This window comes from Hyperoodon ampullatus, assembly GCF_949752795.1.
Source record: "Hyperoodon ampullatus genome assembly, chromosome: 17".
Taxonomy (NCBI): domain Eukaryota; kingdom Metazoa; phylum Chordata; class Mammalia; order Artiodactyla; family Ziphiidae; genus Hyperoodon; species Hyperoodon ampullatus.
In genome coordinates this window covers 2333651-2348786 of record NC_136930.1, presented here as the reverse complement: position 1 = coordinate 2348786, position 15136 = coordinate 2333651, and the positions used below count along the sequence as shown (strand labels likewise).

Below are 15136 nucleotides of genomic sequence, written 5' to 3'. Positions count from 1 at the left end.
CCACTGCCTTGCTCTCCAAGGCACATCCTGCCATCTCAGGTCTAACTTGGTTATCCACGATCACCATTCTGTCGAAAGGCCTGATGAAGGGGAAAGGGAAAGCCACGCTGGCGAAAACCCCCTCGTGCCGGCTTCACTGAGATGGACTCTGCTTGCTAAAGATAGTCACTGTCGCCGTGTCCTCTGATGTGTGTAACCCAAGGAGTTCTTCACCGTTGACTGTGGAGAAGCAGAATGACGTGGTTCCTACTGTCTCACCTTCAGCCCGTGAGCCTTTAAAGCAGCGGTGATTAAGAGGACTTTTCCAAAGTTTCTATGTAGTTACAAGGACAGTTTCAATCTTCTGTCATTTTTTTGCATTAGCTCTGATTATGCTTTTACCAGAAAGATGCATTTGTTTTAAAGGTAACAATACACACTAGGAGAATAGCTTATGTTTCATCTATATTTATCAGCACTCACTGTACATTTGTGTCTTCATTACCAGGAAATATTAAGGGACATTGTGCCATCGATTCCTGTTTACAGTTTATTATGCAGAGATAGGAAACACTTAGCATGTAAAATGAATGTAGAAATTATTCCTGGATAGAAACACGGACATTTCCCACTCGTTGGCTCTTTCTCCTCCATCACTGGATCAGAGTGTAATTGTCAGTAATCAGGCCTGCTTGCTGCTGATAAAACCACTCTGAATGCTAGCAGCCTTCTTTGTGTGATGACTCAATTATTCCAGAAGTGCCTCATCAAATCTGCCCCATCAGCTGGGCTAATAAATAAGGAGAAGAAACTGGCCCCCCAAAGCAAATTATAAATCCATTTGCATTAACCATTTCGCTGGTCCATGATCTAGGCAGAAATAAGCATGGCAGATTGTGTTAAGCTTATTTGAATATGTTTATAATGTTTACAGCATGCAACTTTTTTTCCCCACAAGGTGTTGGAATTATCAGTCGTGAATGGCATCTGAATTCAGCTATGTTAATTTCAGCAAGGCTTTAAGTAGCTTTGAGGGCTATTTTGTTACTTAAATCAGGTGAAAGTTAAATCCTCTTGCAGGGAAAAAATAGGGGTCTTGCACAAGTTATTGGCTTTGCTTCAGAGTTTAAGGAGAAGAGGCCTGTGTTTTATTTTTACAGGTGATGGAAGGACAAACACAAATAACATAATGCCTGCTAGTACAAGGATCAGATGACTTCTTATCCATCTCAGTGGAAACCAGAAGTTATTTTGATGCTCTGTATGACTACAGCAATTTTCAAAGCAAAAAATTACATTTTCTAGAGAAGATCAGGGTTGCCATAGCATTCCTTGTACTTCAAATTCCTTGAAAGACTCCACAGGGCAGAGATTTCAAAAAGCCAGGCAAACCAGTAAAAATCAATTAAATCCATCAATGGAAATTTTGTACATTGACAAATCTTATTTCTCCTCTTCTTGTAAAATAACAAACTCTACTGCATAACAAAAAGTTTTGTTTGTATTTGAAGTTCAGTGATCACTTGGGGAAGCAAAAAACGTTCAGAATGGATCATGAAAAGCAATGTGGTTGCTGATATCAAAGAATTAGTCTTGTTGAAAATGCAACGACTTAAAATCCAAAACATACCCCCTAAAAGTAAGTGATACCACCACCCCACTTTGCAGTGGGAGCTGTTTTTCTCGTGGAGCTGCTCCAGTTGTGATGAAGTTCTTCTTTCTCCTCCCACATTGACCAGGACCCTAATTCTGGGCTGATGGTCAAAGTAAAGCTTGTGGCCAATCAACAGTGTATTTCTTTGCCTAAAATGACTTAAAAGAAACTCACCACTTCTCTTCATTTGCCCCAGCCAATGAAGCCTAACCCCCCAATATCAACCTGGAAAGCTACGAAGAAAAAGTCATCTTTGACGGCATAAATATAAAGTGGCAGTAGGCTAACGTAAATTGTGTGCATCAATTTCTAAATTTATAATCTCTTGCTATGATAGGAAAGGCAATTCTATAGCTCATTGACTAGAAACATCAAAATAAGGGGTTTAAATTTTCATTAGAAATTTAATGGCACAACATGGCAAATGGAAAGACAAAGAATTCGATTGTCTGTCCAGGCAGATTTATATGAAATTTGACTCTCACTAAAATTATCATGGTGATTCATGTAAAAATAATGCTGGAAACTTAGAACTATAAAGGACTTGCCTTCCCATTAAAAGAAAAAAAACAAGCAAGAATAATCCCCCTTTTTCATCATTTCAACTAATGAACCATTGGTGAAGATCCCGAAGTTAGTGACTGTGAGGTTAAAAGTGTGAGAGGTTAGGAGACAGGACCCCAAGGGTCAGCAGTGCTGAGGTTAACATGCTGGCATTCTCCTGTTTTCATTTTACTTGGCAGGAAACTAAATCTGAGAGTGGTGTTTGGAGCTTGAATTAGCATCCCAAGCTTCTGAGAGGAGCCTGCCATGCATTTTGCATCCCAACTGGTTCTATTGGTAAGCAAATTCTCCAAATAGTAGTTATATCACAGGGCTACCAGTGCTACGACATTTCATATTCAATTTACTTGCCCTTTCACCAAATTTTTCACTTCAAGCTTAGTTTGGAGGATTTTTTTTAATATAGAGTTTTCTTTGAATCATAAGTAGATCTATGGTTCTCTGCTTTAAGGACACAATTGATGGTTGCATCCTATCACTTTAGGTCACCCCACCACCACCACCAATAAAATATAATCTGATATACCCTTTTTTAAAAATAACACTGCAGATTCATTACATTATATTATAGGTTTAAAGAACCGTCTTTTTCTGAAGCAAGTACTTACCCCTGAAGCGGCTGTAAATTTAGGACTCCATCCACTGTTATTGGCATATGGCAGAGCAGACAGATGGAGAACTCTGTGATGACCCCATTTAACAAGGGAAGCCATGTCTTACTTAGAGCACACACTGAAGGACTGTGTAGCCCATTCCCAACACCTTGGGTGTCATATAGTTTTACCTTTTAAGATTGCTGTTTCATGAAGAGATGGGCTTCAATAGAAAAGTGTCCATCCTGGTAGGCGGGGGATAGAACTAACTCAGTTCCAAGTTGGGGGAGCTTGGTCAAGATTCCAAGTCTTAGGTTAACTGTCTTCCAAAATGTGTATCTCCTATGAACATTTTAGGTAGTCCTTAAGTTTTACAACATGGTTTAAGGTCATCAAAGAAATTAAAGATGGCAGTGAATAAAAAATGGGTTTTTTAAGGTATCTCTTTGATATAGTAACAGGACACAAGCAGGGAATGGAGGGAACCGATTGCAGTGGAAGATTCCTTTTGGTATCAGCCAAGGGTGTGTTTCCAAAAGGCGGTGGGTGTGGTTACGAATGATGGGCGCCTGGAACGGCGAGCGTCCGCGGGCCCCTCCTTCCCGTCCGTGTTTTGGTGCCCTTGGACTTCCCAGCCCGTCTGTGTCAAATCATATTTCTAAACGTATATGTTGTCGGCGCCCTCTGTGCAGGGCTCCACGTGGATCTCAGCTGTGCTGCCCTAACTGTCATCCCCGGGGAGGGGAGAGACAGCAGATGGGGTTAGGGCAGAGGGCTGATGCATCTGACAGCAAACGGCCGGGTTGTTGAGTGGAAGCCGCGAGCGTCAGGAAGCTCCTTTTCCCCTGAGAACCAACTAACCACTGAAGAAAGTTGAAAATGAGCCCTTTGAGAAACGCTATTAAAAGTAGTAAAAAATTGCAATTGTGCAGATGATGTGCTGCTGTGTGCTTATTCGGATGCTAATGAGTTTGACATTAGGGGAACTCAGAGGGTTTACAGCTACTGCCTTATGTGCTTCAGTTCTTTATTGGCAATCTTGGAGAAAATAAATGGAAAATGTATTGCTAATAAACACACAACACGATAGGGTGTAGACAAAAAGCCATTACTTTCGGGATTTGGAAAGAGCTCTGCCCACCAGTGGTTTCCGGGATCTTTTGTCTTAGGTTAGAGTGTGGCAAACAAAGGGCACAGGCAGGTGGACCGAGGGTGAAGAAGAAGCTAAACACATTTGTAGAGAAAGCTTTTTTTTTTTTTTTTTAGTTGCAGTCAAACCAACTAAGAACTCCCGAGTCCTCTGCTACTTTTCAATCCTTACATCCTGTGCGATAATCTGCTCTATCTCTTGAGGGTTTTATCCCCATTACTCCCTAGGAACTAGAGTTGCTGAGTTGAGTTGAAGAAGCATCTGCTTAATGTCCGGTCAAAGCTTTCAAGTAACACAGAAATCCATGGTTAAAAAGCTGGGCACGTCAACCTACTGCAAAGGGTAAAACACGGACGAGAGAAATCTCCTGCCAGGAAGGTTGGTGACTTGGGTTCTAGTATGTCAGAACTGACGGGTGAACCATTGCAAATGTGCATTAATATACATAGTGTACGTATAGTGTTTGTATCACTAGCCACTCTCTTATCAGGCTGAGTGTGTTACACTGAGTTTCAGAGTATTCTCTCAAGGGCCAAATGGACTGAAGACAGATTCTGTTCCATCCCTGGGACCAAATAGAGGCGACACAAGCTTGTGAAAGCAAGGAAGCCACGTGCAAATTGTTTCCACAGGAAGCAGGTTAAAACATTGGCCAAAAGCGTTAGTAGCCTCTTAAGACAGCCTCATTCAAGAACACCCTAAATACGGATGCCTTTGGAATCTTGTCTTTTGTGACTTTTTGAGTATAGCACGTGCCAGACCGTGTCTGAACTTTTTCTTCTGGTGGTTAAAAGTAAAAATGACAGTAATGATACTGAGAAACCCTATTGTCCAATTTTCCTAGTAAATTGAAGGCGTAACATAAATTATATATATATATATATATATATATATATATATATATATATATATATATATATATATATATAGAGAGAGAGAGAGAGAGAGAGAGAGAGAGAGAGAGAGGGAGAGAGAGAGAGAGAGAGAGAAGTTACCAGTTTTTGTTTGGTAAGAAAATTTTCTTACCAATTTTTGTTTGGTAAGAAAAACAAAAATTAATTTGGCTTACCTTAAAAAAGCTACACATCGTTTTCCCTTTGATATGTTAGTGTGACATTTTCATTCTGTTTGTAGTATAGTCCACCGGAATTATAGGTAATTGTTTATTGTTCACTTCACTGTTTATTATTGCTCTTCTATTTATTTGTTCTACCTTATATGCCTTCTCTTACTTTTTATCTTAATAGAATGAATTGCAGGATTTCTCACTAAAGCAGACAAAGGTATTCAGTCACTCTGAGAGAGGAAGGCAAACCAAGTTAGCGTACAAGTTACCTGGAGAAAGAGAGAGGTAAGGCAACGTTTTTATTAGAGAGTAGAACATATTGAACTAAAATGAGTCCGATCAAAGCACTTATATAAAGGCTCTCCTCTGCAACAGCACTTTATCTCTGCCCATTTGCTTTGACAGAAATTTACTCTTAACGCCCAATTTAGAATCATGATTTTTGTCAGAAGTACGGTCACTTTAATCCTTTAAAATATTAAACAGGTGAAATTCTCCGTACCTACAAACCCTTTTGCACGTTGATTGGTATGTGTTACTTGTTTAAACGTGTTTGCCCTTAGAGAAAGATTCAACATTAAAATAGTTTTAAAATTCCAATTTTAATTCATTTGTATTTGAAATCATTTTACTTGAGGATTAAGAGCAAATAAGTGAGATATTTTAAAAGCACTATAGCTGACATCTAGAGTTCATTCCTTCAGACACTAAAAAGTAAGGAATTGGGTTGTCCTTGGGAAAAATTCTATTTAAAATAACTTATCCCTGTATGAAGGAGCTTGTTTTCTAACATTTTTCAACACATGCCGCTCAAAATATCAGCAAGAAAAAAAAATTTTTAAGGCCCATTTAGGGTGTTCCTTACACTGAGCTGTCTTTAAACAGGGCATATTAAAATTTTTTTTAAGTCTCCGAAAACACAAAGCTGGTGATTGCCCCCTTAGATCACAAAGCTGTGACTCAGAGGCCGTGGTTCGGCGACTAATAGAAATCATTGGCACACGCTGTCCACCTAAGGGAATAATAGAACTATTTGCTGGAGTCGTTAAGCAGAAGGACACAGACGTATGGCTTTGGTTCATGGTCACGTGGCCAGTGGTGCAAAGTTAGAGGGTTAGTCTACACACAGGAGCCGCAGAAACTCAGAAATCAGAAGCAAGAATCAAAACACCTCAGCCTCCTCCTAAAGCCACCCAAGCTTTCCCAGGCCCAAGGTTTCCTTCATGGCTGGGCATTTCCACTGGACTCTAGACAGTCCCTTTGAAAAGCATCTCCTCTGTTGGGGACGTGCGTGCCCTTGGCCTTCGGGGAGAGCTCTTTCCAGACAGCTGTGCTTCGTCTGAGAGAGCGCTGAACCTGCTTTTCCATTAGGTGTGGTGTCTGCCTGGCTGGGAGGGATCAGGGGACATGAGAGGGGTCACCGGTGTGAACGGTACCATCATTCAATTCTTCAGCTTTTTATGCAGAGTCAAAGACAGTACAAGTAGAGACGGACAGGAACAGAGAGCTGACATCGGGGATCCTGTGCCCTAAATAGAGGATTCAGAAAATTTTCATTTCATTTAGGATAAAGCATTCAGAAAAGGTTCAGAAAATTATTAACATGTCATCAAGGGTGATGTCAAAGGTCCTGATTTTATTCATTTAAATGTTTTGAAGTTTACTTTCTGAATTACTCTTCCTGAGGTATTAATAAATCTATGAAAGGAGAACCAGGAAAACAATAAAAGGGTAAGAACAGAGAAAAAAAATACTTGAACATTCAATCTTGGTATTCTCATCAATGAGTCAAGTATTCTTTTAGGATCACAACTCATTTTCCCCATCTTTTTCTTGTATAACAGGGAAACATCTTTTGCTGCCATTTTGGGCTGATCCAAAGCTATGTTTAAAACAAAATAATGCCAGAATCATCCAAAGAAAGGGCACTCGGTGTAGGGTTCTTTGTTCTTCAATCTGGCCAAGTTTCATCCCAAGGTACTGGCATCATTTAGCTGTTCCATTTTTTGGGTTTAGCCTTTTCCAACTTCCTGAGTTTCTCTTTGTCGTTTCTTAAAAAATGATTTTTGTAAAGAAAGCATCCGCTGAGGATAAGGTGCACCTCATGGGGAGGACCCCTGGACCTCCTCTGGGCAGGCACAGAACTAACTTGCTCTCACCGTTGCCGTGAGTTTCCTAAGATTGAAGGCACAGCTCACAAGAGTCACGAGGCACAACAGACAGAACTGCTTTGTCAGTACCCAACTTTCAGGAGAGGAACACAATGAAATCTTGTTAAAAGTGGGACTTATTGCAAGTTGAATGTATGTGAAGGACTTCTCAAATTAAAAGTAGCTACCAGCATGAAATTATATGTCACTAAACAGTATGACAATTAATTGTATAAGGATTTTGAGAAACTGTCCTCAAAACATTATGATCACTATGGCTTTTCTACTAATATTAAGAAACTCAAGACTGCTTATAAATATATATTGAGGACGTCACTGTCCAGAGTTCTGTTGAAAGGAGAAATAAAACGTAAGCATTACCGAGAGATTTGTTTTCCCCAAATCTTAAGAAGTGATTAAATATTTACTTGGAGGTTGTTTTTGTTGACAAATAATTTTGTTTGTTTAACCATTAGGTTAAAATAGGATCTTTGAGTGAAAAATAAAATCAAAGGGAACTAAATCTCCTCACATGTCTGTAATTTGCTTGTATGAATGAAAGCAAAATTGAGTTTATCAATTTGGTATCCTGCTCCTTGAATCTCTCCCTTCCACAAATCAGCAGTTCCAGGGGTCCCTCTTCAGCCCAAAAGAAGGCACCAGATCTGTGCCTTGGAGCAATGCAGAAGGGAGATCTCCTGATCACCCCTGATGTAACTAACTAAGCACCAGGAGGAAAAGATGGTCAAGTCCATGTCACTAGGGAATTACTGTGCACACCTGTATGTAGGTCTGTAAATATGTGACGATAGTAAATGAAGCCTTTCCAAATTCAACTAAGTAATGAACATTTATTTTATGGTCATTTTTCCTCTTCATCACCTATCTGCTTATCTCCATTGTTGGTGCCGGCATATCCTTCCCCCAAGTTTTGCTTCTTTGCCTTCTTTATTGTATAAGTTTCTTTCCCTCTTGCCTCTTCTTGTATCAACTCTTCTCCCCAGAGAACTGGGGAACAAAGTCTTTAAAATTTTTTTTCATGGCTTTATTATGAAATAGATAGCAAGCAGGAACACTTTTTTTCCTTTCTACATCAATATTATACATAACATATCCATAATTGTAGGTTAAAAGAACTTTTCTTAGTTTCAGGAAAAATAAGAGTGGCAAAACTTGCCTTTAATATTTTATCTCGATTGAGTAGATTGTCGAAGCCAGGAGGAGCCCATGGTAGGAAAGTGAGAAAATGTCTTGTCTTGTTCCCACCCATAAACAATGGGATGGAGATAAAGGTCCTAAGAAGCGAGGAGAAGGACAGCTTTTTAGAAAATCAAAGCTCTATTTTGGGAAAAGAAATGATTCATTAAGTTTCACAAAATCAGTTGCAGGCTTGTCAATAGAATTTGGGACTTTGGTAGTAAAGATGGTCAAGTGCCCTTTTCCAATAGAAAAAAACTCCATGTTCCCAACAGGAAGTGGAGTTTTCAAGATACAGTCCGTGTTACTTAGATCAGTGTCCTGAATCGTACGTACTCGTGGCCTCTTCTGTAACGTGAAGAGCTTGAAGGGGTGGCCATGCCCCTGCCCCACTGCACGCCCCCTGGGTCTCAGCACAAGCAGTGAGGTAGAACTTCTTTCCCCTTGAATGAACCATCACCGGAACGTGGTAACCCACTGAATCTGAGGTTCGATTTTTACAAAAATTAAGTCTTCCCATTGGCAATTTATTAAAGTCCATGAGAATAATCCATACAAAGAATATTTAGAGATTCCTGCTCCCATGTGTAAGGTTTTTGAGAACAAAGGCTTATTTTTAAGCTGAGGTCTACCAGAGAGTGAGCTTTCTCATGATTCTTGCCCCCCAAAGAAAAGCACATATATGCTCTGGGTGTCTGATGTTCTCATTCCCAACGAGCTGCAAGACATGACCAGACCCTGAACTTAGTAACAGCTACGGTCCTTCAGGTGTGGACAGGAGAGAGGAGGTGAAATGGATGGATTGTATGTTGGGGCCTGATCCATCCCCCACCTACAACCTGGCCCGCAAGTTAAAATGAACACTGAGCTTCCTGGATGAGTTGCCAGTTCTTACAAGGCTTGTGTGGGATGTATGTGCTCCACCAGCAAGAGGACAATAGCTCCACAAAACGCAAGCGTGTGGCTGGCACTCCAGGCCCCTTCAAGCAGAGGCCCATGAATATTTATGCCTCCTTTCCGATGACTTTAACGGGGAAGTGGCTGCACAGGGCGGTGGCAGTCCGCTCAGGTCCTCGCATAGCTGAATTGTGAAATAGCACGAGTCTTGGAGCTGTTATGAAGAAGGTTACGTTTCAGCAGTTTTCTGACATTTCTGTATATGCCTGCTGGCACTCTGCACACCGTGTTTCTGTAAAGAAACTCGTGGAGTTCAACCTTCACCTGTGTTTTGGGGCGGGGGAGGATGGGGACGTCCAGACTGGCGGGGGTGCGCTATCAGGGCACCTGCACGCAGGGTAACTGCAGACCCGGGTTGAGGCCATGCTCTCCCACGGGAGGAGCTCCCTCAGAAATAGTTGATGGTTTTTTGCACCATTTTAACCCTCAAGCTACTGGTTTCTCCTAATCAAGTGACCCGTTTAGCACACAGAAGGGAGTTTGCGTGAACTGAGCCACTTGATATGCAGCAGAGACCCTCACGGAGAAGGATTTCACAACGCAATGCTCACCATCCTGTGTAAACCAAGCCACGTTAATCCCAGGCAGCGTCACATCTGTCATAAGTCTGTGTGGTTTTAAAAGAAGGGAAATCTACAGGAGAAAAAACAAAAATCTCCTCTGTTTTCCCGTTGTTTTCTCTTATGTAGTTTGAAAATATTCGTTAACAAGGGACCGTTTTATTTAGACTAAAGCAATGGCTGCTCAAAAAAGCAGTGGACACTTTTGTTGGCTAATTTGAAAAACAGTTCAGCAATTGGTGTGGTGTTTAGTATGAAATGGTGACAAAAGGGTGCTGGTGGTTTTAACAGTTTTAGCTTATGAGAGCTGTCATTAATTTTGTCTGTAGTGTTGCAGGTTAAAAAATGCACAATAGATAAATAGTCTATATTGGTTTAACTGAACGTAATATACAGTGTGTTCTGGAGTTGTTTGTCTCAATAGACTATAGTAATCAAAAGTAATGAACCTATTATGTGCAGGACCTTGGAGAGCGTCGAATGGCAGTAAAAGTGTGGCACATAAAAGGTTTATTAAAGGGAATTAAAGTCCATCATTGCCACACCTGCTCCCCTGTTATACGTCTACGACAGGTCAGTGCTTTCCCTCACAGCTCAGCCTCAGAGAGCAGAGATGCGTCTCCCATTCTCACTGCAGTCCCCTCGCGCCCCCGCCGGCGTCGGGATTTAAGGATGAGCCGCGGAGAGCGCCTTCTGCCTGCTTCTGATTTTCAACAAGCAGAACAACTTCTTTCTACTTAAGAATTCCTTCTGATAAAGTGCAAGAGTGAATTAAACTACGAGATGCTTAGAGGATCCTAGTGGAATGGTTGCGTGTAGTCAGGTCAGACTCTATCTCCGTGTGGACAAAAACAACAAGCTTTTTATGTCTTGGCATCCCTTTGATAATTAGCTTCATTATATTTAAAATCATTAGTAATGATGTTTTAGGGAATTTGATAGTGACAGACACAACACTCAAATTGTACTTTCCTTATGGATTTGGACGGTTATAACCCACATTTATTCTGGAATTATGGGAGTAAATGTATGCCGTTGTTGATCGTAAACATTTCCAGTGGTATTTTACAATGAGGGCATTTCAGGGTTTTGTGTTCATGTTGGATTTTTACAGTGGGAATTATTTTTCCTAACTTAGAAAGAGGCATGTAGCAGAACGTTTCTAGAAATGCAAAGGAATCTGGTTTAGTAAATTAATCTGAAACCTTTTGGTTTGGCCTTTGAGGTTTTGTCTCTTTCACAATCACTGTTAATCAGACCATCCCTCTTTCTATCTTTGTGATGCCGGAAGTGTTTGAATCACTAGCAAACACTTGTGGGCAAGGACATCTGCCCTCTTGTCCCTTCCGTCTGGTTCCAGCATCTATAGAAGTGTTTCCAGAGCTCATGGGGTGTGAGGCAGTCACAGCTCTGTCTCTGCAGAGTCAGATGCTGTCCGAGAGCGTGAAAGGCTACTCTGCTTTTCCTAACGACCTTCAGAACTTCTGGTGACATGTGTTCGTATTTTGATCAATATCAAAGCAGTGACCTCAGGACTCTGTGCTCACGTTACAGATGGATGCAGAGGCTGAAGATAAAACGCTGCGTACCCGCGCGAAGGGAACCAAGGGTGAGTAACAAGAAGATTCCACGACACCGTGCTCACCACACCATGAAATGTGGGCGTTCCATGCTCAGACCCTGACGTGCAGTCAGAAGAATCACAACTTCCTCAGGGCTTCCATTTTTAAATCAAGAAAGGACATTGGATCATGGCATTGAGAGGCTAAATACTATGAACCAGAAGTAAAAGACTCAGTCCGAATGATGTAGGATGCTAAGTTTTACAAAATGCAATCACGAGTAGATATAAACATCGTGCAAAATAGCATAATGGTCAGCAAGGGAAGAACACTTCACGGAGACCTCTGATTATTGACGTGACTTTAATGTCCAAATTGTTCGTTTATTGCCAAAGCAGGTTTTGATTTTTATGTTATCCGGTTTAGTGGCTTCCAGTCTAAACTTAGTTCAAGTAAAATGACGATGTTTGGTTTTGGACTGTCCCTGCTGGGAATTTCCAGCAGCTCTGCAAAGCAACGTCTGAAAGGTTTAACTTGTCAGTTATCCCTCTCTTTTTGTAACCAACAGATGGTAATGTAATATTGAAATATAAACAGGCCCTTGATGATCTAAACATCTGGAAAACAGGATTGACTGGCAATAATACCCCTTAAGGAAAATAACTTTTATTATAATTAGCTATATTTGTGTGACCCTTCATTCTAAATGGAAGGTTCAGCCCGGCCTCTGGAAGGAAGCTGGGCATCTGTTCCCCACCTGACCCTCCTCGCGTTGGTCTTGCTCAGGAAAGGTTGGGTCGGACAGTGATCAGGCAGTCATTTGTAAGCGTTCTGAGATTTACAGTTGAAAATATCTAATCAAATTCAACGCTTTCATTAGCTTTGTTTATGTGTGTAGTCAAGGTAAATAATTCCTGTTTCAGTAAAGTCCAGAATCCCCCATTTTTTTTAAATTCCAGGATGATTTTTTTTTCAGTTAAAATACAACCCTCGTTATCATTAGCCATGATAACCAAAATGCAGAATCATGCTGTACAAGATATGGGACTTTTCTCTACCCCAACTGAAGTTTTACAGTGTTCTATTTTCCAGGTTGTTTAAGTTACTTTAAAAGTAGTTGCATCATATATCCTAGTATTTGGAATGCAGTTTTGGAAATATCACATTTTTATGCAGCAAACTTCTCCATGGAATACATGTTTTTAAAACAAGAACAGTTTTATCATTATTTAGCATAGGCTCACATCTGCCATAAACATCAGCATTCTAGGAACTGTATTTGGATTATTTGAATCTCTTATTCTGACTTCTGAAAGCACACAACTCTATCATACTTCTAAAATGTGAGTATTTTAATTTGCCATTCTTTTTGGACTTTGAATCCTTCTGGCACATACATATACAACCTTAAATAGAGCCAAAATGTTCTTTGAGAACGGAAACAACCTTTATTCGTGCAGCATGAGTCATCTTTAAAACCCCCTGTTGTCTCTCTCAGGATGCTGCGTATCCTGGGGCAGGCAGGTGTTCATAAACATGAACTTCTTTAGTTCCCATCATCTCAGAAAAATCAAAGCTCTTTTTTTCTCTAAATATCTTATTTTTAATAGGATGTTGAAATTAATGTGACTAAAACGTCTCTTTCTACAGGAATAAAATTTATGGAACAGAATCTTAGAATATTTATTAATAAAACTTTGCCAGTTTTATTTAAATGCTGGTTTAATGGCAATAAAAATGTAAACAGGATTCTTTTGAAATTTTTCCTAGAGACAGTAAAATTGATTTAAAAAATAGTTCAAGTCCTGTACTTTTTCAATGAATCTCTAAAGACAGGTATTTGGAAGTCCAATCCGTGACTGCGAAGTCCCAGGGTTGCCTGAGGCACTACTCCGGAACCATCTGTTCTGGGCCACGGTCACCTGTCCTCTTGTTTCCAAAGAACCAGAACCAGAAAAGATGAATCGGCCCAGAGGGAAATTGAGTGGGGTCTGCACTAATCATATACATTGGTCATTATCTCTAGGCGGTAAAAGGTTTCTGTGATACAGGTTTCAAGATCATAAACTGATTTTCCTTTTCTTTCTTTCTTTTTGTCAATAGCACCAATGGATTCTCTAATCCAGGAGCTCAGGTAAGGGTTGCCCTACTTTACTTTTTTCTAAGATTGATCAACTTTAATTATTAGAATGTTTTGTACTTTTCAAGCCTCGGATCCTCATTTTACTGTGAGGAATAAGCCAACAGACCTATTTCACTTGGCCTCTGTCTCTACACCAAAGAAACTGAGAAAGGGAAAAACTACTGATTGTCGATCCGAAACAATTCAAGCTAATATTTTGATAACAAAACACAAAAACGCTGTTCTGTAATGTGGGAAAATCTCTGCTTTCTCCTTGGAGGGTGCGCTGCCTCTGTGCACACACCCGTGTGTGGTTTCTTTTCGTGATGATGGAAGTGAGGAACTGAGCTCATCCGAGAACATGAGTGAGGAATAACCCAAGTGCAGAATGCTCCATGTTTCTTTTTAATAATTAGCTAATTCTTTTTTAGATTCCACATATAAGTGATATCATATGATATGTCTTTCTCTGCCGGGCTTACTTCACTCAGTGTGATTATCTCTAGGTCCATCCATGTGGCTGCAAATGGCATTATTTCATTCTTTTTTATGGCTGAGTAATATTCCATTGTGTCTATGTACCACATCTTCTTTATCCATTCCTCTGTCGATCGAAAGTTAGGTTGCTTCCATGTCTTAACTGATACAAACAAACTTATTTACAAAACAGAAATAGAACCACAGACATAGAAAACTTATGGTTACCAAAAAGGAAGCGGAGAAGGGATAAATTAGGAGTTTGGGATGAACAAATACGCACTACTCTGTATAAAATAGATCATCAACAAGGACCTACTGTTTAGCACAGGGAACTGTACTCAATATTTTGTAATAACTCTATAATGGAAAAGAATATGAAAAGTATGTATATGGTGTGTGTGTGTGTTTGTGTATATATATATATATATTCAGATATATATCTGAATTATTGTGCTGTATACCTGAAACTAACACAACATTGTGAATTAACTATACTTCAATTTTTGAAAAAATTTAGACAATTCTATCAGATAATCACGTGAATTTTTGACAGTAGACATTTGAAGATAATGTGATGATGGGGTTTGGGGTGGATCTGAGCACTTCTGCCTTAGATACTGTGCTGTGCGCCTCAGGCAATGCTCTGGAAGTTCCACCTGACTAGGTTTTGCAGAATAAACTCCAAGTGGGTTTTCTTTCATAGAGTCTTTGCAAGGTATAGTTGTTGGGTTTTTTTAAGTGCATATTTAAAGAAACGCATGCTGCCAAAACATTTTCTGTCTTGATGCTGTTTTGTAGTGAAATGCTGCAGGAGAAAGAGGAAACCCTTGTCTCCTCTCTAGGTTTGCAAGCCCAGAAAATCCCAGACTCAGGGTCTAATCCACCTTTCTGAAAACAGCGATGGTCTATGTGTTCCTCTGGGAAATGTGTGAAAACTGGAGCATGCGTAACAGTGTCTGGATGTGTAACAGTGTCTGGCACACCTTGACATTTACAGTGTATGCATTTATGATTTACATGGTTGTTTTCCAGGCCTCTGTGCTCTGTGATTTCCTGTGGAGGGCTAGCTTAGTACCTTCCTTCTGCACGTTTCGGTTCATCG

General features: G+C 40.2%; 1 protein-coding gene across 3 annotated transcripts in view; it reads left to right on the top strand.

The window, feature by feature from the left end:
- Positions 1-15136, top strand: part of ST18 (ST18 C2H2C-type zinc finger transcription factor) — a gene marked incomplete at both ends in the record, with an annotated part of 122461 nt that overhangs the window by 21552 nt on the left and 85773 nt on the right. For 2 of the 3 annotated variants that reach the window (XM_079722184.1, XM_079722183.1), the window contains 2 exons: positions 11425-11479; positions 13536-13566. In XM_079722184.1, the coding sequence (XP_079578310.1) occupies positions 11425-11479; positions 13536-13566 (86 nt within the window). Of the gene's footprint in view, positions 1-5187; positions 5292-11424; positions 11480-13535; positions 13567-15136 lie in introns of those variants that run through there. The other variant, XM_079722182.1, reaches the window with a different exon arrangement.